General features: G+C 45.0%; 1 protein-coding gene across 1 annotated transcript in view; it reads left to right on the forward strand.

Moving 5' to 3' along the window:
- The first annotated feature begins 7,947 nt into the window (after nucleotides 1-7,947).
- LOC140848513 (transmembrane protein 108-like) overlaps nucleotides 7,948-21,838 on the forward strand; it is a 31,756-nt gene continuing 17,865 nt past the window's right edge. The window contains 2 exon segments of the mRNA XM_073232410.1: nucleotides 7,948-8,861; nucleotides 8,997-9,170. Coding sequence (XP_073088511.1) covers nucleotides 9,005-9,170 — 166 coding nt within the window. The 5' untranslated portion in view covers nucleotides 7,948-8,861; nucleotides 8,997-9,004.

Consider the following 21,838-nt stretch of genomic DNA (forward strand, 5'->3'; position numbering starts at 1 on the left):
TTGGATTGAAAGAAAAACATTGAATCACAGACAGAAATTTGGAGAGTTGATACATTTGAAAGAAAGGATTTTATCTATGCAGATTCTCCCCTGCCTCTCTTCTGTTACAGATGAGTCCCCTTTCTTTTAGGCAAGAATGTGATTTCCCCCCATTTACAATAGGAACTTAATTTAGTTGCAATAAATGCTGTTCTCTTTTCAGTATTGCACCCTATGGTGACATAGTGGGAAGCTATCTCTTATGAACTTGAGAACGCATTTCATGGGGAAGAATAGTAGACAAGTGACCAAGCCACCAAAGGGGAAGCTGTAAAGCCCAGTTTGGGGAGCTTCACAGGAATCTCCTGCAGCTCTGAAAGCAGGTGTTTGACTCATACCCAGGAAACCTGGAACCTGAGAGGGTGGGTAAGTTGCTTTGGCTGATGAGGGGAGAATTGCTAATGTGTTGAGACTCTTCTGTGCTCAGCATTTGCTTTGACAAAAATTGCTGGGTTGCTTACAAAAGACCAGATGACCATCAAGCATGAGAGTGAGCCATTCTGGGGGAATCTATTTTAGATCCCATACAAAAGGGCCTCTTAGAGGTGTGAAGAGTCTTCACAAGAGAACAGTCCAAAGTGGATCTCCAGGTTCCTTAAGACCTAAGGACAAAGAAAGGCCAGCTGAGTGGATTGCATTGATTCAGGTCAAGGGAACTGCAGGTGAGAACAGCAGTGGGTACAGAAGTGCCCCCGAGAAAAATAATCATTTTTAAAATAATTACCAGATTCAAACTGCTCAAATCAAAGAATAGTATCAGCCATTAAGAAGTCTACCACCCCCTATAGTTATCCTAGCTGAGGGAGGAGGGATGCAATTTGGAAAGAAAGAAAATGGGGACTTGATAATAGGGGGAGTCTAGTAACCATAATGTTCAAGTAATTGTGCATTAATGATACCAAAATAAACAAAAACACAGAATGCAGAAAACATGAACAAAGACGTTATGATCCTACATTGTAAAATATTACAAAGATTTAATAAAATAAGGTTGATAGCAGAAAAAAAAAAAGATAAAAAGGAAGAAAAGACCATTCCTGAGCCTGGCCTAGCTGATTAACTCTGACCTGGGCATTTTTGTACTTAACATGGGGCTGGACATTCTGTTTCAGGCTTTGTGAGTTAAAACAGCTCTATGGACTTTTTATTACTTGAGAATAAGGTTTTCCTTTTTCTCTGTGGGTGGAAGAAAAATAGCTGGATATTTAAAAGTGTAGTAGGAGATGATGTTGCCTGCTGATTATATCTCATGAGTGAAAACTAGTGGTTATGTATATTAACAGATTTTTGTGGGAACACATTTTTGGTGATAAAATTCCATTTGTGTAATTTTTCAAAATCCAAAATACTTGTGTAATTTCTGTCACAATTATGTATGTGATGTGTGTGTGCATATATATCAACTATTTGCATTTATACTAAGTTTATTTGGTCACAGGTTTTATGTGGCCGAATGTGTTGATAATTTTCTTTTATAACTTGTGTTTGTTTGAAAAATCTTTCCTCATTAAGTAATACCACTTAGCTAGTTTTTCTAAAATATGTAATGGTTGAATGTTTTCATGAAAAGCCTAAATACTTTCTGATCTGGACTTTATTTTGGTGTATGTGTTACAAGATGTGTGAAGTTCACAAATTGGTATTTCCCAAAATATTGATTTAATAATTGCCTTTACATTGATTAGTTATATATTTTATACTCTATTACGTAATGGAGAAAATTCACTTATGGTAATTTTCTTAAGTTAGTATGTACTGCTTAGCAAGCACAAGCCAGGGTGGGTACTCCTGGGATTGGATTTTAAGGGTCTTAAGTGGGATAGAGTATAAAACTGGATAAGCCAGAATTTTTTGTGGAAGCTTTTTGTGGGAAGACAGGGTTTATCACTCAAGCAAAAACCCCAGGAGGTGGAGGAAATTTGCTGTTGGGCTGTGTATTAGAACTCAGGAGATGGCCATGTTCCATGCCAAGTGAAGTGGAAATGCACCCACTCTCCTGCAATTCAGTGTGATGCACGTAACTACTGAAAGTTAGCATAGACCCCATAGGTTAAGGGGCTCATTCCCACAGCACCACCCCCACTTCAAAATGGGGGCCCAGCTCCCAAGTCCCCAGGCTACTTGCTCTTCTGTGTGACTTGGCTACAAGTTTGGGGATTCCCCTGACCTTTCTTCAGGTTTGGTAATTCACTAGGAGGACTCAGGAAGGTGCTGTATTTAGGGTTGCTGATTTACTTCTAAAGGACGTAAAGGGACAACCAGATGAAGATCTACATAGGCAGCAAGGTCTGCATGCCTTCCTCAGGCATGTCACCCTCTCAGTTCATAGATGTGTTCACCAACCCAGAAGCTCTCTGAGCCTCATTTCATAGTCTTTGTTAATAGGGTTTCATTATGCAAGCATGATTGATTAAATCATGGGCCATATAACAACTCCATTTCCAGTTTCCCTCCCTTTAACATTATGGGAGGCAAGAATTCTTTTTAACTTGGCATAGTGATTACAGATAAACCTCAAATAATGTAGAGGTAAACACTGCCAAGAGAATACTGCAAAGGAAGCATACGGAGGGGACTTTGGAGCTGTAATGATTATTGGAGTATATTTTGTAAAGAAGCTAGAGTACTGGTGCAAGAAGCAAACCCCGTAGAAAACCCGGAAACAAAAAACATAGCAGAGAATTTAAAGTATGGGAAGTGATTTACACTAGGTGAGAAAAGTTAATTTAGGACAAGTGGATAACCATTTTTTAAAAAGTTCTTAGGTGATATACGGTGCTCCAAAATAAGTCTTGGATTGAATAAAGATTTAATTGGGGAGAAATAAAAGTAAAGAAAGCGTAAATCTAAGGCTGGACCAAAGGGGAAGGTTATTGGAGATTTTACTAGAGAATGTGTATTCTTTTCTCATCAGTCTGCACTTGATGACACATACTGACACAGTCTTTGAAACCAAGAAAACTGCCTTCTGTTATTGCATCCTCGGAGACCTCCTGGGGCCCAGCGGGATTTAGAAGAGGTGTAAACTGACAGATAAGGTTTAGAGTTTTTTCGGGGAGTTTTGCGGGGAGGAGACGGCTTTTCCATATGGACTAGTCTTCTGCCAATTTCCTGACTCAGCCACCTCTCACTGACATTGAAGGGAACCCATCGCTGCTCTCAGGTACTGGCTGAGATTTAACAGGCCTGGGTCCCTCACGTGCCCTCTCAGCACCCGCAGCTGAGTTCCAGGCATTGTGATGCGTTCTGGGCGGGGTGCGTTGCTAGGCTACAGTTAACTGTTCTGCCAACTGGGTGGTGGTGAGCTGTTGAGACCAGGGTTGGCTTATTCAGCACCAGTGCTGTGTAGCGGACGGCAGCAGGGGAGCTGAGGTCTCCTGAAGCCTGAGGCTCAGGCATGCTGAAGCGGATTTTTGACTTCCAGGGTCGGAGGGGCAGGTTGCCTATGGGCCCCTTCAGCGTCCTGCGGAGGATAGGCGCCGTGGCCGTGGATGTGGAGGAATCCCGGTACCAAATCCGAAGCAAAGATCTTGGAAAGCTCCACAGGGCTGCGAGCAAGGGCAAAGTAGCCAGAGTAGAGCATATTCTATCTCTGGGGGGGGGAAATGACTTGAATGACAAAGATAAAATGAATAGGTAAGAGGGACTAGGAGGAGGTGGGCAGACACGGGAAAGTGGCGCCTTCCTGGGCTCACCTGAGGGGACGAGCCTCCCTGGCGCCAAAGCCCCGCAGCACCTGAGTCCTGGAAGTGTGACGAGGGATCCGGCGCCCAGGCCCACGTTATGAGCAGCAGACTGAAAAACTAGCGGCTTCAGATCCACTCATAACTTCCCTTATAGAGCGCTTGACTGACAGTTTTGCAGTGATTTAACTAAACATCAGTAGTAATAGAAAATGAAGAAGTATAGATAGCACTTTATTTTTAATGTACACATTTTCATACCATATTAGATATTACAGAAAAGTGCATAATGGCATAAAAGTGCATAATGAGAAAAATAAGCTCTGTAATTGATCAACTGGTAAAAGTTCTTTGGGTAAAATCCAATATCCACTTTATATTGGTGGATCCACAGTATATGTTATTTACTGATAGACCTTGGAAAGGAATTTTGAAGTGGGAAAATCTTGAGTAAGAAGATTCATTTCCTCGAAATGTGTGCTTTATCAGTTTCACCTAAACCAGATAAAAAATAACCATGGCTTTAAAAATTGGGGGTGACATATGCTGTCCCTCTTTTACTGCTGTGATGAAATTTAGAAAACTTGTATATTAGACAAAGATTTGCCCTTCTAGACATCAAAACGTGCTGAATATTTCCACAGTGTTCCATTACTGACAGTTGAAAAGACAGTTATAAACAAATGGAACAGAATGAAGCATGATGAAATTCCCAAATATATAAGACTTCAGAACTTGATTCTGATAACATTCCATACTAGGAAGAGGTGAATTATTCATAAATGGTGGAGAAATACCTGCCACCTGTTTGGAGAAGACTAGCCAGATTTTTTTTTTCCTGTTGTTAGTTTTGTTTTTATTTGGTTTCATAAGAGTATCTGTATTTTTTCTTTTTTTTAATCTGACCACAGTGGTTTTTTGTTTTTTTGTTTTTGTTAGTTTCTGGCAGCTACAATTTATTTTTTATTTTTTTCATATCATTAATCTACAATTACATGAGGAATATTATGGTTACTAGACTCCCCCCTTCACCAAGTCCCCCCCCACAACCCCATTACAGTCACCGTCCATCAGCGTAGCAAGATGCTGTGGAATCACTGCTTGTCTTCTCTGTGTTGCACAGCCCTCTCCGTGCCCCCCCCCCCACATTATACATGTTGATCGTAATGCCCCCTTTCTTTTTCCTCCCCCTTATCCCTCCCTTCCCACCCATCCTCCCCAGTCCCTTTCCCTTTGGTAACTGTTAGTCTGTTCATGGGTTCTGTGGTTCTGCTGCTGTTTTGTTCCTTCAGTTTTTTCTTTGATCTTATACTCCACATATGAGTGAAATCATTTGGTACTTGTCTTTCTCTGCCTGGCTTATTTCACTGAGCATAATACCCTCCAGCTCCATCCATGTTGCTGCAAATGGTAGGATTTGTTTTCTTCTTATGGCTGAATAATATTCCATTGTGTATATGTACCACATCTTCTTTATCCATTCGTCTACTGATGGACACTTAGGTTGCTTCCATTTCTTGGCTTTTGTAAATAGTGCTGCAATAAACATAGGGGTGCATCTGTCTTTTTCAAACCGGGCTACTGCATTCTTAGGGTAAATTCCTGTAGTAAAGTATAAAATGTTAATGGCCTGCTTGGGGTCATATGAGTTTACCAGGCTCAAGGTATGCACCCCTTTCCCGGAGGAGCTGGCCACTCCTCAGGGAGAAGGGAAGAACAACCCTGGGCTGCGTGCCAGAGATACTTGTCCTTGGGCTATGTGCCCAGGATAACTACCTTGGGAAACGCGCCCAGGACGTTTCTGTAAAAGCGAGTCGTGAACGCGGCCCCGGCTGCTGGCCAGACCCATGTCCGTACGTAACTCATGCACACACCTATTGGCACTGAGCCTCTTTTGTTTAAACTAGCATAAATATCAGCTTAGAGAACCCGCGAGCAGCCTTCCCTCGATAGTTCTTGGGGGTACTGCTGCCTTATCGTCCTCCTCTGAGACTTGCCCATGAGGATTTGTTTTCCTATGCTGATGATGGGGTCCTAGTAATATGATAGACTGATTCTTTCTTTCTTTCTTTCTTGTTCTTCCTTTTTGTTTTCCCCACAACTTCCGTTTCCCCCTTTTTTCCTTATCATCCTCCTCCTCTTTTAATACAATGAAAGTATACTAAATAGCTGCGGCTTGTGGTGGTGGGTCTTGCGTATGGATCCCTAATTGGCATTTAAGTCTGTGCACAGCAATTGACAAACTGATTATCAATACAATTCCTAGAAGTGGGATTCCTGGGGCAAACGGTATTTCTATTTTGAGCTTTTTGAGGAACCTCCATACTGCTTTCCACAATGGTTGAACTAATTTACATTCCCACCAGCAGTGTAGGAGGGTTCCCCTTTCTCCACAACCTCGCCAGCATTTGTTGTTGTCTGTCTTTTGGATGGTGGCGATCCTTACTGGTGTGAGGTGATATCTCATTGTGGCTTTAATTTATATTTCTCTGATAACTAGCGATGCGGAGCATCTTTTCATGTGTCTGTTGGCCATCTGAATTTCTTCTTTGGAGAACTGTCTGTTCAGCTCCTCTGCCCATTTTTTAATTGGATTATTTGCTTTTTGTTTGTTGAGGTGCGTGAGCTCTTTGTATATTTTGGATGTCAACCATTTATCGGATATGTCATTTATGAATATATTCTCCCATACTGTAGGATGCCTTTTTGTTCTCTTGGTGGTGTCCTTTGCTGTACAGAAGCTTTTCAGCTTAATATAGTCCCACTTGGTCATTTTTGCTTTGGTTTCCCTTGCCCAGGGAGATACGTTCATGAAGAAGTCGCTCATGTTTATGTCCAAGAGATTTTTACCTGTGTTTCTTTCTAAGAGTTTTATGGTTTCATGTAGCTAGATTTTTATCCCACAAAAATAAGTTCCAGATGGAATTTGTATTATCAGTGTATTTTTCTTTTCCTTCTGAAAAAATCTGAGTTACAAAATGAACATGTATCAAAATTGTAGTGGAAGTTTATTAATGAAATAATTCTGTGGAAGAGAAGAAGTATGACTTGCATAGATGAAAATAACTCCCTACTTGTAAAAAATTTTTTTGAAGAGTGATATCTTCCGACAACTTTTATCCTGTTCAGAAGTAAATGGAATCTTTTTATCTGTGCCTATGGATTTTATTATGTATGTTTAATTATATACATGTTTTTATTACATGTAGCCTTTTTACATATATGTAAACAATTATAGACCAATTAGTTGCATCCTTGTGAAAATAAAAAATAGTAAATACAAAGGATGTTACTATTGTAAAAGTTTATAAAATTTTGGTCATGTCCTTATGAAAAGAAAAATCAAAAATAGCAAATACTACCATTGCAAAAGTATTGCCTTTCTGAAAGTATTCTTTAAAAATACCAAAATCTCCAACTGCATCCATTTTTTCAATCCATTGATTGATTCATCAGGTATAACCTGAATACCTGTTACACAGCAAACATATTATTCTTGGGGTTCTTTCATTCTTCAAGACTTCTAGTTGCCCAGGACGAGCAAGACGAGAAATTTTAAATTCAAGTGTTAGGATCCAATCTCAACTGAAGCTTTTCCTCCTCCCTTTCAAACAAAAGCAGTTCTGATGGCACAAAATTGAAAAAGATAACCTTTACGTGCCTTCTTGAAAGTATATAATATTCAGCACTAAATTGATCATTGGAAACACCTGATTTTCATACAACCTATAAATCTAAGTATTGAATAAAATCAGCTATCCCAATCACTTGCATCCTGAGTTTCCTTTGGCTTGAAGTTTCATGAAAATTTAAATCAGAATTACTTTTTAAAAAATTCTGTTACTGTTTTGACAATTCAGAACAGAACCGTTAACCCATAATGCTTATAAGAACTAAAATATACTTAAATGTAAGCATGTGAACTGCAGTAGATCTGTTGTAAATACCATTATTTCATTTAACAAAAGTCACAATGGATTACCTGATGCAGTATTTTAGGCACCAATAAGAAATTTCTAAAATGCTGCCAATTATACTTGTTAGACATTATGAATTATAATTGCATTCCAATGTGAGATGTTAAAATGTGAGAAAATGAGAATCTTAAAATCATTAAAATACAGTGTTCTCTCGAATCCTTAAAACATTTGCAAAGTGTAGGTATAATTATACCATTTGACTAAATTAAATTGTCTTCAAAATGTAGTAGTTATAGTAATTATAATAATAATATAACAATTGCTGACCTGATGTTTGTGCTAGGAACTCTTCTAAAACACTTAGCATAGATTCCCATTTAAACACAACAGTAGTATCCTGTGAGATAACTTTTTATCTCCATCATGTAGATGAGAAAATTAAGGCCCAGAAAGGTCAAGTGATTGCTAAAGTAGGATTCAAACCCAAAGTGAGCTGAATCCCAAGGTCATGCTCTCTCTATTCAGATAGACCGCACTTTCCATTAATGTGGGGAGTAATAAAGCTGATAAATACTGTAACTCCTCCAGACAAAAGTAAATGTTTGTTTTGCAGCATATGAATAACATGCTATTCAATATTTATAATTACATGAATAATTGTATGCTTTGAGGGAATGCATTATTGTTGGGAGCCGGGGCTATGTCCCTTCCCCCACGTCTGAACGCAGCATGGGAAAGCACAAGCTTGAGAGCAACCGGTGCAGTCCTTGGAAGTTATCTGCTCACAAAAACATATCTTGTCCTTGAAGATGAGCCAAGACTCCTCACTCTGAAAATAGGGAGACCTTGAGGATGTGTGAAAACACCTCCCCGCCAGCACCACCCAAGGTCCAATTATCTCCTGACCCACCCCTTACTTGCTACTTGTATAAATTGAGCCTGTAAACAATAAACTTCGCCAGCTTGATCAGACATCCTGTCTTGCTGGTCATTCTTTGTGTCTCTTGCTTGTCTCATTTCTGCAGGCGTCTCCGGCACACTCCACGTTCGTCCCGCGGGCCGGGACACATTATAATTTTCTAACAAGTCTTCTCACTTTCCTAGTTCTGCTCTACATTTGGCCTGCGCCAATGGGCATGTAGAAGTGGTCACTCTCCTGGTAAGGGGAAAATGTGAACTTAACCTGCGTGACAATGAAGAGAGGACACCTGTGCTGAAGGTATGTAGCAACCATCTATGACAGCCTGAGAAGAGAAATGAATTTATCTCATTTAAGTTATCTCACTGGTGAAACGTATAGAGTGTCTGGTTTAAAATCCTAGTTATAGTCTGTTTCTTGTTATAATACCGACAGGCCATACAATGCCGGCAAGAGGACTGCGCGCTTATTCTTCTGGAATCTGGTGCCAACCCAAATATCAGGGACATCTCTGGCAACAGTCCTCTCCACTATGCAGCTTGTGGCTCGTGTATGACAACAGCGGCACAGCTGCTTTTATGCAACGTAGACATCGAGGCAAGAAACAAAGTATGTGTCAACCAACTGTATCTACAAAGATTTGAAATAACATGTTTTTAATTTCTTTAGTAGCCATAGATAATATAAAATTCTTTCACATATACGTGTATATGTATGTGTGTGTGTATGTAGATGCATACGCATACTACATACTGTACCTCAGGCCCTGTCACCATACAAACAACTCCAAAGCCAAGTCAGAGAGGGCTAGAGTAAGGTGGTGCCCGTACGGAGGGCAGAACAGTCTCCTGGCCACCCTGCGCACCCCCCAGGGGGAGGACCTTCCCATCAGTGCCTGGAGGGGGTGGTAGGCTCAGAGCCCACAAAGGACTGAAGGCTGAGAGGGGGTGTGAGGTGATGGTGGAGGCTGGCTGCTCTGCAGGGCCTTAGGAAATGGGTGCTGCTGGGGATGGGTGGGAGAAGTGGAGAACCAGTTCAGGGCCAGAGGAGCTGGGTGAGTGCGTGTGGGAGGGGAAGCGGCAGACCACAGGCCCTGAGCACTCCAGGACCCCAGGCTCTGAAGATCAGGGAGAGGGATTTGGGTCATGTCTTGACATCAGTGTGGCCATTCCCTTGTGCTGGCAACCACTCTGCCAGCCATGTACCACCGTAGGGTTTCTCACATCAGAGGGTAGCTCCTGCTCAGCCTCGTGTAGCTCCTCGCCAGCTTGTAGCTGTACTTGAGGAGCAGGTGATGTTGAAGCTGTTCTGCGGTTCTCTTTTCTGTACATACAGTCCCTCCCATGCTGCAGCCTGCAGGTTGATATGGCTAGGGTCAATTTTACATATTTGGAAACTCAAGCATTTCCTGACTGGAAAATGTTTTGAGATAACCTAATTATCTAAGATTCAGTTAAAATAATGGCTCTTCTAAGGAAGCTTTAGAGTACCATGTTCTTGCGTGCATTTATGGCAAATATCTGTGAAAACACTGAATTTGTTAAAGTACAGCTTTTCTTTCAAATATTTTTTTCCCCACCCAAGTTTTTTCTAATTAGTGTAAAGCAACACAGGAAAGCCAGGCTTGCCTTGGCAGTAGACTTTTATCTAAAACTCAAACAAAACAAATGCGCTTTATAATGTGAAATTATTGCAGCTGTTGACAAGTTGCTATTTCATAAAAAAGGTGACTTACATAATAAAAGTGATTCCTCTTTCACTGACTAAAGCTTAAGAGGGAAAGAGGAAAGGGAAAAGGAGAGAGCAATCAGAACTATGCAGGCCAATTTGGAAATTCGGTAAATGAGGGGAAATAACAAGAAGAGAATTTTTTGTGTGTTTGTTTTTTCCCTTCCTTGTTTTTCTATGTTTAGGTGAGATGTCTTCAGCTTTAGGGGATAATAATTCTTAGTTTGGGAAAGAGGAAGAGTGAGGTGTAAACTTAGAGATCAACGTTAGGAGGACTCTGAGGAACCAGATTGGCAGGGAACAGGTGCTGATTAAGTGGGAAAGGAGGGAAGAAGACATAAAGGACTGATATATCCTTTTTTTGCAGATTGTTTTAGTAGGTTAGTGTTCAGCAGTCCTATGAACCTAGTTATCCATTTAATTAACAATCTAGGAGAATTAAATACAAATAGATTGTAGCTTTCGCGCAGAAACAGCCATGTAGGTGAGAGTCTAAACTCTGCCCTTCCCATCAAGAAGATCTTTAACAGAATATTTTCCTCCAGGAACACTTAACAGTTCTATAGCTAAACAAGGAAACAAGAATTGACATTAAATCCATGCTCTCCTTTTGACTTGATAGAAAAGATGGCAGAGATTAAGACAGCTGTGTACACATAATGGAAAGGAGTAGTGTTGGGGGGAGGGCGTTGTGTATTTTCCTAGGTTCTTGTCCCTGCCACAGCAAAGAATTGAAGGGCAGAGACACAATAGTGAAACAGAGTAAAAATTTTTATTTAAAAATTTACTTAGAAAGTGCATGCGACCTCAGAGTGAGAAACGCCCTGAAGGTTGGGGATTCCCCGCTTTTAAGGATTTTTCAGGAATGTGACAAAGGGCTAGGGGTGTGGACTTGTTAAGTGGTCCTGTTAGGGAGAGTTCCGGTGATGCAGGGAAGTCAGGATAAAGGAAGGAATTCATTAAAGTAAGAGTGTTAGGGAATGACAGAAGAGAATGACAAAGGAAGTTCATTGAACAGCTACTCAGCATAGGGCACGACCCCTGCTAACTCCTTAAGGTACGGTCACCTGGCTTCCAGCATCTGCTTGGGTCTACCTGCCGGTGTGGGAACGGAGTCCCTACCACCCCACGCGTTGGGGGAGCTGCAGAGCACTGGATGGAGTGGCATTATGTTCTGCGAACTTCCTATAGGTAAAGAAGGGAGACTTTCAGGCAGGTTACTGAATAAAAAGCATGACTGTAAGCTGCAGTCCTGGTCACCCAGGCGACGGTAATTTGCCAGCCCAGGTCTGAGCTCCCAGCAGGCCCTCCTTACTTGTCTGAGATAGGATAGAGTGAAGGTTAAAGCCAGAATTCGGAGGAGTAGAATGACAAAAAAAAGGAACGAAACACTTACTCCGGAAAAGGCGCAGAGACAGTGCGTTTAAGTGAGAAGTTTATTTAAGGCAAAAGGAGCACACTTGGAGAAAGGGGAGTGTGGGCTGCCCTAGAGAGAAGGCACCCCTGAAAGGTTGAAAACAGAGAAAGTTTAAAGTTAAAAGATTATGCACTGACAAAGTGCGGACGACCTCAGAGAGAGGAGAGCCCGAAAGGCTGGGGGGTTCCCCCTCTTAAGGATTAAGGAATGTGACTGAGGGCTGGGGGTGCAGACTTGTTAAATGGCCTTTGAATACTTACAATTAACTTAACACAAGGAACTTTCTGCTCTGATTTCCACCCCATGGACTGTTCCTCACAATGTACCTTGTGTCTGACCTTAATGGAACATTTTTTAAAATAGCTTTTAAATTTTAGAATCGTTTTAAACTCACAGAAAAGTTGCAAGAGTTCCTCTATACCCTGCACGCAGTTTTCTGTTAGTAACATCTTACATTACTATAGTACGTCTGTCACAGTTAGGGAGACAATATTGACACATTATTATTAACTGAAGTCCACTCTTCAGATTTCCTTCATTTTGCCCTAACGCCATTTTTCGGTTCCACGATGCTGTCCGGGGCGCCGCATCGCAGTTAGTCGTCGTGTCTCCGTCAGCCTCTGTTGTCTGTGACAGTTTCCCAGACTTCCCCTGTTTTGATGACCTTGACAGTTGTGGGGACTGGTAGATATTTTGTAAAATGTCCCCAGTTGGGAATTTTCAGGTGTTTTCTGGAATCACAGGTCTGGGGAAGGGGAACAGCAGAGGTAAAGTTCTGCTTTACAACGAGGGTGCTTCCTATCACCGTGACTTCACCGTTGCTGGCTTCTCCACTGTAAAGCATGGGACATTTTTTATGAGCCTTTTTCTTTTAGTTTGGGGCAATACAGGGCAGTCCGAACTGGTGCATTCGTGTTCTTCCCCGTGATGTCAGCGGGATAGTCCCTGAATATTAATGATCCTGTTATTTTGTTAGAAGGTGAGTTGCCCTTTTCATCCATCTAATTCTGACTCTCATTTTCGTGTGGGGAGTCCTGGGAGAACCCCTTTGGTGTGAGGACTTGTGCCCTGTCGTAGCTTTCTTCCTGTCCAGAATGGCAGCTCCCTGAAGGGAAGGGTCATACTTCCCTCTGTGGTGGACCTGTCGCCTCCACTGCACTCCGTCTGCCCCCACGACTGCAGAGTGCTTGTGGGCCAGGAGGCTGCCCGGCCCTCTCAGTACGTGTCTGTTCCTGTGTTCCTCTGGGGGAACTTGTAGCTGTAGGTCAGAGGAGTCATGTTGCTCTAGACAGAGGCCAGAATTGAAATGTTGCCCTTCCCTGGAGTCTGGGCAGGAGAGGAGAGTGAGGTGCCCAGGTCAGAACCAGCCTGCTGAGAACCAGCACGGAAACACTCTCATGTTTAAATCCAAAATGGTCCCTGGAAGAGTTTTAATTTCACTTCTGATAGATGGTATTCCAGTCACAGCTGCTCCCTAACAAAACACCCCAAAACTCAGTGCCTGAAAACAAGGGTAATCATTCATTTGCCCCACCTCTGTAGCTTGGGCAGGATCACTAGTCTCTGCCCCACCGAGACTCCGCAGGCAGAGCCTGGTGGCCTGGAAGGTCCCCTCTCAGGATGGCTTCCTCCCGTGGCTGGCAAGCCGGGGCTGGTGACATCTGAGAGTTCAGCTGGGACCCAGGGCCAGGGGCCCCAAGTCCTTCCCATGGGCCCTTCAGTGGGCTGCTCGGGCTTCCTCCCGGCATGGTGGCAGGCCTCTGAGAGTGAGCGCCCAGGCGTAAGGACTAGGAAGAAGCCACACCACCTCTTATGGCCTGGTTTCAGGAGTCAGGCAGCCTTACTTCCGTCACAGTCACAACCTCATCACATTCAAGGGGACGGAACAGAGACCTCACCTCTCAGTAGGAGTGCCAACGTCACATTCAGCAAGAATGAGTGGGTAGGGATGGTATTGCAGTGGTTATTTTCAGAAAATGAAATCTGCCACAGCTGGCTAGTGAGTATTTTAGGGGGGTTTCTTATTCTTCAGTAAATATTTACCCTAGCCAGGGGCTAGACTGGCTGTGGGGATATAACACTGCACGAGACACAGTCCCTGCCCTCTGGCAGCTTAGGATTCAGACAGAGAAATGTACAGAGAAGATCCTGGCCATTTCCATTCGGGGAGCTGGGGGCTAGAGTACGGGTTAGGCTTGGAAGTTACAGCACGTGAGGAGGGACTCCTCACAAAGTCTTCAAGACCCAGGAGAATTCTAGATGGACAATGACCCAAGTGGAGCCGAATGACTTTGGCTAAGAAGCTAAAGCTGAAGAGAAAAGGCAGGATAGTCCCCCCAAATGTTGCTGCCTTTGGGGAATGTTTGATTTCCTTAATGTGGTCATCACAGCTGTTACTATTGTTATGTCATTGCTTGTCTTCATAAAGCATTCTTTTGCTCACATAGGACACTGTCCTGGACCAAAAATCCCTCAGTCCCTGGGGTCTCGAGCAACCAAGGCCAGAGACGCCTGGGTTAAAATCCTGGTCCTGCTACATGGTAGCTGTTTGACCTTAGAGAAGTAACTTAACCATTTGTTAGCATGGAGAAGATGGGGGATTCAGGCTGTACGTGTGTGCACATGTGTGTGTGTGCATGCGTGTGTACTCGCATACGCATGTAATTCTATGTTAGGAAGCTGTGGTCTGTCAGGCTCCCAGAACGTCAGCACGAGGTGACTTCATGAGACCGCAGGTGTGTCTGGGTACCTGGGCTCCATTGCATATGGTTTTCTTGCTTGCACGTACAGATTGTCCTCTGGGAAGTAATTCCCATGGACCTCATCAGTCCCGCTATGATCTCCAGATATTTCTGGATCCCACCAGGTAATGGCCTCTGGTAGCTTTAAGCACTAAGCAGAACCTTCTGTCCTTTAGCCCTGCAATCGGAGGCATGTCCCCAGAACAACTTGATGGAAGGGAACATTTGGAACGTGGCTGCCTGGAAAGAGGGCAGCAGCAAAGATTTGCACCCAAAACTCCCCAGCTTCATAAAGAAGCCAAGACCACAGGCGTGAGTCACCTCTTAAGAACAGCTGTGTCCAGCTCACCCTGAAGCCAGTGATGCACCTTCACTTCTGAGGGAGACCACACTCGGAGGAATGAGGAGTTCATGTTTGATCTTTAGAATAAAATGGAACATTGGCGTTCAGAGGGTGGCCCACACTAGCATACTGGGCCCCAGTGATGTGAAGAGAGCGCTGCGGGTGTGGAGCGCGGGCAGGGTGGGCGGGGCAGGGAGCGGCCCTAGTGCTGTGCAGCCGTGTGGCCTGTAACTATTTCACTTTGGTGGGCCTCAGCCTTCTCATCTGTCAGGTGAAGGAGTCAAACACCAGAGTGTCCTAACCGCCCTTCCAGTTAAAGGGCACTAATCCTGAAATTAGAAAAGGCAAGATGGTAGGTTATTGCCCCCGTGAAAAGCAGACTCCCAGATGTGCCCTGGACATTGCTTCCTTTCATTGTTGAAGTACCAGATACAGAAGTAAATCCCCAAGTGTCCCGGTCATCTGTTGCTGCAAAACACACCACCCCAAAACAGTGGCTTAAAGCATGAACAATCGTTGACTCTGTTTGTGAGTGCTAAGGGTTGCCTGGACTAAGGTAGGCAGCTTTCTCCCGGGGACTCCTCTGCGGTCGCAGTTCTGCTGTGGCTGGGCCAGATCATCTCCGAGGCTTCACCCTCATGTTGGATGCCTGGCTGGGGCTGGAGCAGTGGGGGCTTCTAGGGCCTTCCTCTCACTCTCTGTGTGGTCTCTCCCCAGGGTGGCCACATGGCCACTGGACTTCCCACATGGGGCTGAATCCCCAGGAGGAAGCTGCAGAAGCTGTGTGACCTTTTCTGCCCTGGCCTGGAAATCGTGTAGTGTCACTTCTGGCCCATTCTGTTCCTCAAGGAGATCAAAGAGGCCCCCCAGGCTCAAGGGGAGGGGAAGAGACTGCCTGGTGGAAGGAGCGTCAGGGAACATGCAGACGCAGTCGTCAGTCACACCAAGCATCAGCGCCCTCTTAGCATTAAGAGATGGCTTAGGGACTTCTCAGACCCCTGTGATTCTGATGCAAGGGTTTCGAGGCAATGGAGAAAATATCTGGCAGCAGAAACCTACTTTAAAGGGGAAGAAACCTCTACTCAGAAGAAGATATTTAAAATCACAAGAAAAATGAGATAGAGTTCTGTTCATATCAGGGGAAATTTGTCTATGTAACAAATATGTCTGTGTGAGTGTAAGCAACTTTAAGAGAAAAAGTATGCAATTAATTAATTAAGCAAACAACAGTATACATGAGATGCCAGGACTGGGGAAGAGGAGAGAATTAAGGCAGGGATTTCCAGCCCTTTTATGGTACTACCACAAGACCCCATTACCTGTAAAATAAAGTAAATTAACTGGCCTGTTAAAAGAACACCAAATGGGCATCATATGGAGCCCTGAAAGGGAAGGAGGAGCAAACAGGCAAGAAAGGAAAAAGTCAAAGACCAATAATAGAAAATCAATTCCCAAAAATTGTGGACCGTTGCTTTGAAGGTACAGAACAGCCTGGGGAAGGGGGGGTCACCTGATCTGTGAGGGAAAGTGGCCGGCAGCGTCAGGCGCTGGAGCCAAGCTGTCAGGGTCAGGCCGAAGCTGTGTGAAGGGAGGCCCGCTCCTGACCTGTCTGTGCCGCGGTCCCTCCGTTACAGCAGCGAGCTAATAACAGTATGAGCCTTGTGGGGTTGTGATGAGGGTTAACTGTGTCCAGAAGGATTTAGCCCTGAGGGCAGTGTGGTCTCCAGGAAGCACTCAGTCGTGCTGGCCACTTCTCTCCCCACCAGTCCCCTCCTTGCCCAGGCCAGATGTCGATGCCATGCCCAGTGTGGACTGTGGGCAGCCAACCTGCTTTGCCAGTGGGTTTCAGCCCCCAACAAGTTCGCTGTGGATTCAGTGCAACCAAAGAAGTGACACTAGAGCGTTTCTTTTTGGTGAAACAATTTCTTACCTGGCTTGTTCTCCCGGCGGTAGGTGGAGCTCTAGCGTCTCTGCCTCCGTGCAGAGCACTGGGCCGAGCTCTCTATATAGCGCAATAATAGCTCATTGCCTAAAGGTGTGGAAGCGGTAGGCTAGCATCAGGCAAGTTACATCATCAGGTGGTTTAAGTTCAGCGAGGATCCTGGCCATAGGAAGCCCAACTTCCCCACCCTCCACCCTCCAGGATTCTCAAATCACAGTCCATACCCTCTCAATCTTCCGCAATGGTCCCTGTGTGAGAAAGCTGGAGCACTGTAACCAGATTCCACAGTAGCAACAGAGGATAACAGCAACTCAGAGATAATAACAAAAACTAAGGAACAACAAGATTTTGATACAGGTAACAAAAATTATAATATTCTTTAAGCCAGAGGAAGTTCCCAATGCACAAAGACTTTAGGGGAGATAAGACACATATTTTAATGACACCAACATAGGCAAATCTTGTCCATCAGTTAGGATGCATGCAAGAGACTGGCCTGTGATGGGACTGTAGCAGGAAGGGTGTCCCTTCCAGGTCTAGTATACCATAATTTTACTCCTTTCCCCGTGGGGGTTACTGAAGGGTCTATATATAGTGCTACTGGAGGTGCATGCACTGGCCATAATGATAAAACAAAACTCCCTGGTAAGATACTCTTACCTTCTGACCATTCAGGATATACTACTATGATCTTTGATGGCCACTCTGCTGTTATTCCAGAACACACAGGAGGCCAGCTTCCAGGCCTTGTCCCCAAGGTGCCAGGAGAGCCAGCCATCGTTGGTCCATGTGTCAAAGGGTCTAAGGCCACGTGCACTCAATGGAGTCTCTCAGGTTCATTGCAGTTGGTGCTGGCAACAAGATATTAACTGGGGGCTAAACCTCGGTTTCAGTGATTCTTTCTTGGTTTGTACTTGCAGTTGTATAAGGAAGGCAGCCATATGTGTTAACATGTCTGTGGGGCTCAGGGCTCCGTTTCAGGGTCTCTCATTCAAACGCCATAGCATGGTCCATAGGTGGACTGACCATACCCTCAGACTATTGGTATCTGACTTTAGTCTGGATTTTAACAAGCTATTGTGCCTCCCTATCATGCCTGCTGCAGTAGGATTGTATGGCACATGAAACTTCCATTTGATTCCCAGCTGTCGCACCCATTCTTGCAGTGTTTGTCCAGTAAAATGGGTGCCCTGGTCACACTCAATTCCCTTTTGTCGGCCATCAGCATCAAAGAGATGCTCCAGGCCTCTTTTGGTCACCTGCTGGTCTGCACAACGGGTAGGAGAAGCAACCAGAAGTCCAGTAGCTGTGTCCACACAAGTCATCGTGTACTGATATCCTTCTGAAACAGGTAGAGGCCCAATATAGTCTATCTGCCACCTGACGAGGGGTATAGGCCCCTTAGCTATTGTCCCATGTTGCTGTGGAACTCAGTGTAAGTCCCTTTTGGAGCACAGGACACACTCCTGCCGGGCACTACTAACTTCTTCAAAGGTCAAAGGCAAGCCCCACTGACGGGCTGCAACCCACACTGTCTTTTTCCCCACATGCAACAAACGCTGATGTAACCATTGGGCTACATCAAAGGCAGGCTTTCCTTCTAACCAACGTATCTGGGCCAATTTATCTGCTTCATCATTTTCTGGGGATGCCAGTGGTGAATGACCTGTCACATAGCAGACTGTAATTATTTTAGTCTGACCCCAGGTCCATAAGTCTTGCCACAATTCTTGCCCCTAAAGGGGTCTGTGACCAACCAGCCAGTTGGCATGGTACCAGGTTGGTAGCCACAGTGTCAAGTCCCGATACAGCCCAGCTGTCAGTGCAGACAACTAAAGGGGAGGGCTCCTGGCTGATCATAAGCCACATGGCCCACAACGCTGCCCACTGGCTGCTCTTCCCTCCACCATCTTCCATCCATATTATCTCAGTCTTAGGATGGAAAGCTATGGTCCTCCATTTTGAGGGCTGCCCAAGACTGGAGCCATCTGTGTACCATGCATCTTTGGGTATAGGGACTCTTCCCTCCTGATAGGAACTTTCTGCTACTAATGGTTCAAAGCAAGTTCTTCCTGCTTTTCACTAGTATATGTCACTGGCCCCAATAAGTGTTAGAGTTCTTCACTCAAGGGGCTACTAGAGAGGGCACTCCGCTGCTATATGTGTCACCTCACTTGGCCAGTGTGGGCATTTGTGCCACACCACTCCTTGGCTTTTGGGTCCAGTCTCATACCCACCTCAAGATAGGATAGGTGGCCCCTTTACTGGGGCCATTCCAATGATGGGTTCTGTAGCCAACAAGGCATGATACACGGCAGCCAGTTGTTTTTCTTTCAAAGTGTATCATACCTCTGCCCCTTTCCAGAGCTGTGATCAGAATCCAGTAGGTTTGCAAGTTTGTTCAAGCCGCTGCCAGGGTCCCCAGCCATAACTGTCTTCAGTCACATGAATATCCAGCTCACAGGGCCTTGATGGGTCTGTCACACTCAAGGCCTGCACGGCCTTGACTGCCCATTTTGCTGGAGTAAAGGCAGATGCACATGTCTCATCCTGCTTCCACCTGATGCCCTTTCATACCAACCAGTATAAGTGCTTCAGAATTTATGCCAAGTGCAGTATAAACACTCTCCAGTAGCCTAGAAGACCCAGAAACTCCTGCAGTAATGTTACAGTTGTGGGGGTAGGAAAGGCCTGGACTTTATCTATAACTGCTTCTGGTATAACTTTGGTCTTACCCAACCAGATGACCCCCAAGAATTTGCCAAACCACGTCCCTGAACCTTGGTACTGTTCACAGCCCATCCTTTCTCCTGTAGATGTTGCAGCAGTCTAGATACTGCACCTTCTAGATCTGAAAGAGAAATGGACGTGAGCATGACATCATCGATATAATGGTACAGCCACACCATTGGTGGTTTCCCCCATGTAACCAAGTTCTGGGCTACAAATCCACGACAGATGGTGGGGCTGTGGAGGTATCCCTGTGGAAGAATGGTGAAAGCCTATTGCCGTCCCCCCCATGTAAAGGCAAACTGTTCCTAACTTTCCTGCTCAATGTCAATGGAAAAGAAGGCATTAGCAAGGTCTACCACACAATGGTATGTTCCTAGTTCATGACTGAGGGGATCCATCAAGCCTGCAATAGAGGGGACAGCAGCATAGGGGGTATGACTTTATTCAGTTCTCTGTAATCCAGTCATATGCCAGGAGCCATCTGGCTTTTTTACTGCCCACACTGGGGAATTGACAGGACTATGAGTGGGCTTTATAACACCCACCATTTCCAGCTCCTGGAGAATTTCTTCAATCTCTTTATGCCCTCCAGGTAGTTTGTATTGTTTGGTATTAGTCACCCACCGAGGCACAGGCAAAGCTATGGGTGGGTACCTAGCATGTCCCCTCAGAACTGCCTTCACCACAGGTACTCTCAGTCTGAACTCACCTGCAGTGGTCTGCAGCCATAGACCCGGCAGGATATCAATACCCAAAATATACTCAGGGATTGGAGATATATACACAGTATACTCTTTTGGGGGTAGATGACCTATTTCCAAAGGGATTTGGGCTTTTTTCACTCTGATAGCCTTACCCCCAAATCCACCTATGATAGTGGGGGTCCCGGGGAACCACTCAGGGTTACCATGAATCAGTGAATGTTCAGCCCCTGTGTTCACCAGAGCCAGGACACATTGTTTGTTCACTGAGAACCAATGAATAGCTATTTCAACATGTGGCCTCCGGTATCCCCATGGTCTCTCAAGGCAGATACCTCGACTTTCCTGTCAGTCAAACCATGTTCCCCAGTCATCTTCCTGTGTGGGCTCAGGTGTGGTTGGCTCGCTGTCCAGCAGGAAGTCTTGTAAACACACAGGCCGGACTCGTGGGCCTGTCTCTGACCTCTGCCTCTTTGGTCTTAATGGCTGGAACAGCTGCTCTGGTTTCAGTTGTTGTCATAGCTCTAGTAAGATCCTATTTGACTTCCCATCTAATTTCCTTACATCTGCCCCTGCCCATATTAAATCACCCCACATCTGGGTCCTCGTAACCTTTATGGAGCCTGTTAAATTCTTCTTGTGAATAGAAGACCTTATTTCTTTCCGTGTTCTCATTGCTTCAGCCTCTCCTAAATCTGCTACTGTATGTGTTACCTCGCTTATGGGATGCCCTAACTGAGGGGGAAGAATGGCCAGTAGAGACCCAAAGAGGGATGTGGGAGCCATTTAAAGCACAATATTTCTCATCCCAGTAGTGAAAATCTCTTCATCTGGACCATAATTCTCTGGACTAAAGAGGGCATTTCTTATGCCTAGCTCTCATAACACCTGTTGGAGCTCAGCATACATCTGCCATCTAACAGGAGAGGATGGCAGATCACCCTGATTGGGCCACGCAGCACAAAGTGCAGCCATAAGCCAATTGAGGAGGGAGTGTCTCCCAGTCTGATGTGCATTTTGTAATCACTGCCTCAAGGCGGGCTTTACTGTCAGGGAAGGCAGCTTTCCCATCTCTGATCCTGACAGAACAATTCCATCCACCCCTAAGTCCCACAGATGCAGGAGCCAAGCTGATATTGACTCTGAGGGCTTCTGCCTAAACCGGAAGCCCAAATTCACCAGCTCAGCCTGAGTATAGGGGTGGAGCATAGAGTGCTCCACGACCAGGGGAGGGGGCTGCTCCTCTACGTGGAGAGCTCTCCGCTGCTGAGTCCTTATTTTCTTTACAACCACTGGGTGTGCTTTCAATACAAGAGGGGTCTGTGCCTCCGGCACCACCCCTTCATCCTTCCCCAGCTCCTCCATTTCTGGGGCTGATGGCACCTTTCTATCTCCTCCCCCGGGTGCCTCCTCTGCTACAACCTTTACCTTTTCTACTGTGCCTCACAGCAATGCTACCTCAGTCTTCAGCAGCTCTCTTACCTTCACCTCAATGCTTTGTAGCTGGTGTTCTTGTGCCACCTCCACCTGTGCTTCCCTTAGGAGTTGGTCTTTTTCCTTGATAGCCTTTTTCTCCTTCAGAACACCTGGCAGTGCTGCCGTCTCCTTCTGTAACGAATCTTTTACCTCTTCAATGGCACCTCATTGCCAGCATTCTTGTGCTGCCTCCTCT

The sequence above is a fragment of the Manis javanica genome, chromosome 3 (assembly GCF_040802235.1).
Source record: "Manis javanica isolate MJ-LG chromosome 3, MJ_LKY, whole genome shotgun sequence".
NCBI classification, from domain to species: domain Eukaryota; kingdom Metazoa; phylum Chordata; class Mammalia; order Pholidota; family Manidae; genus Manis; species Manis javanica.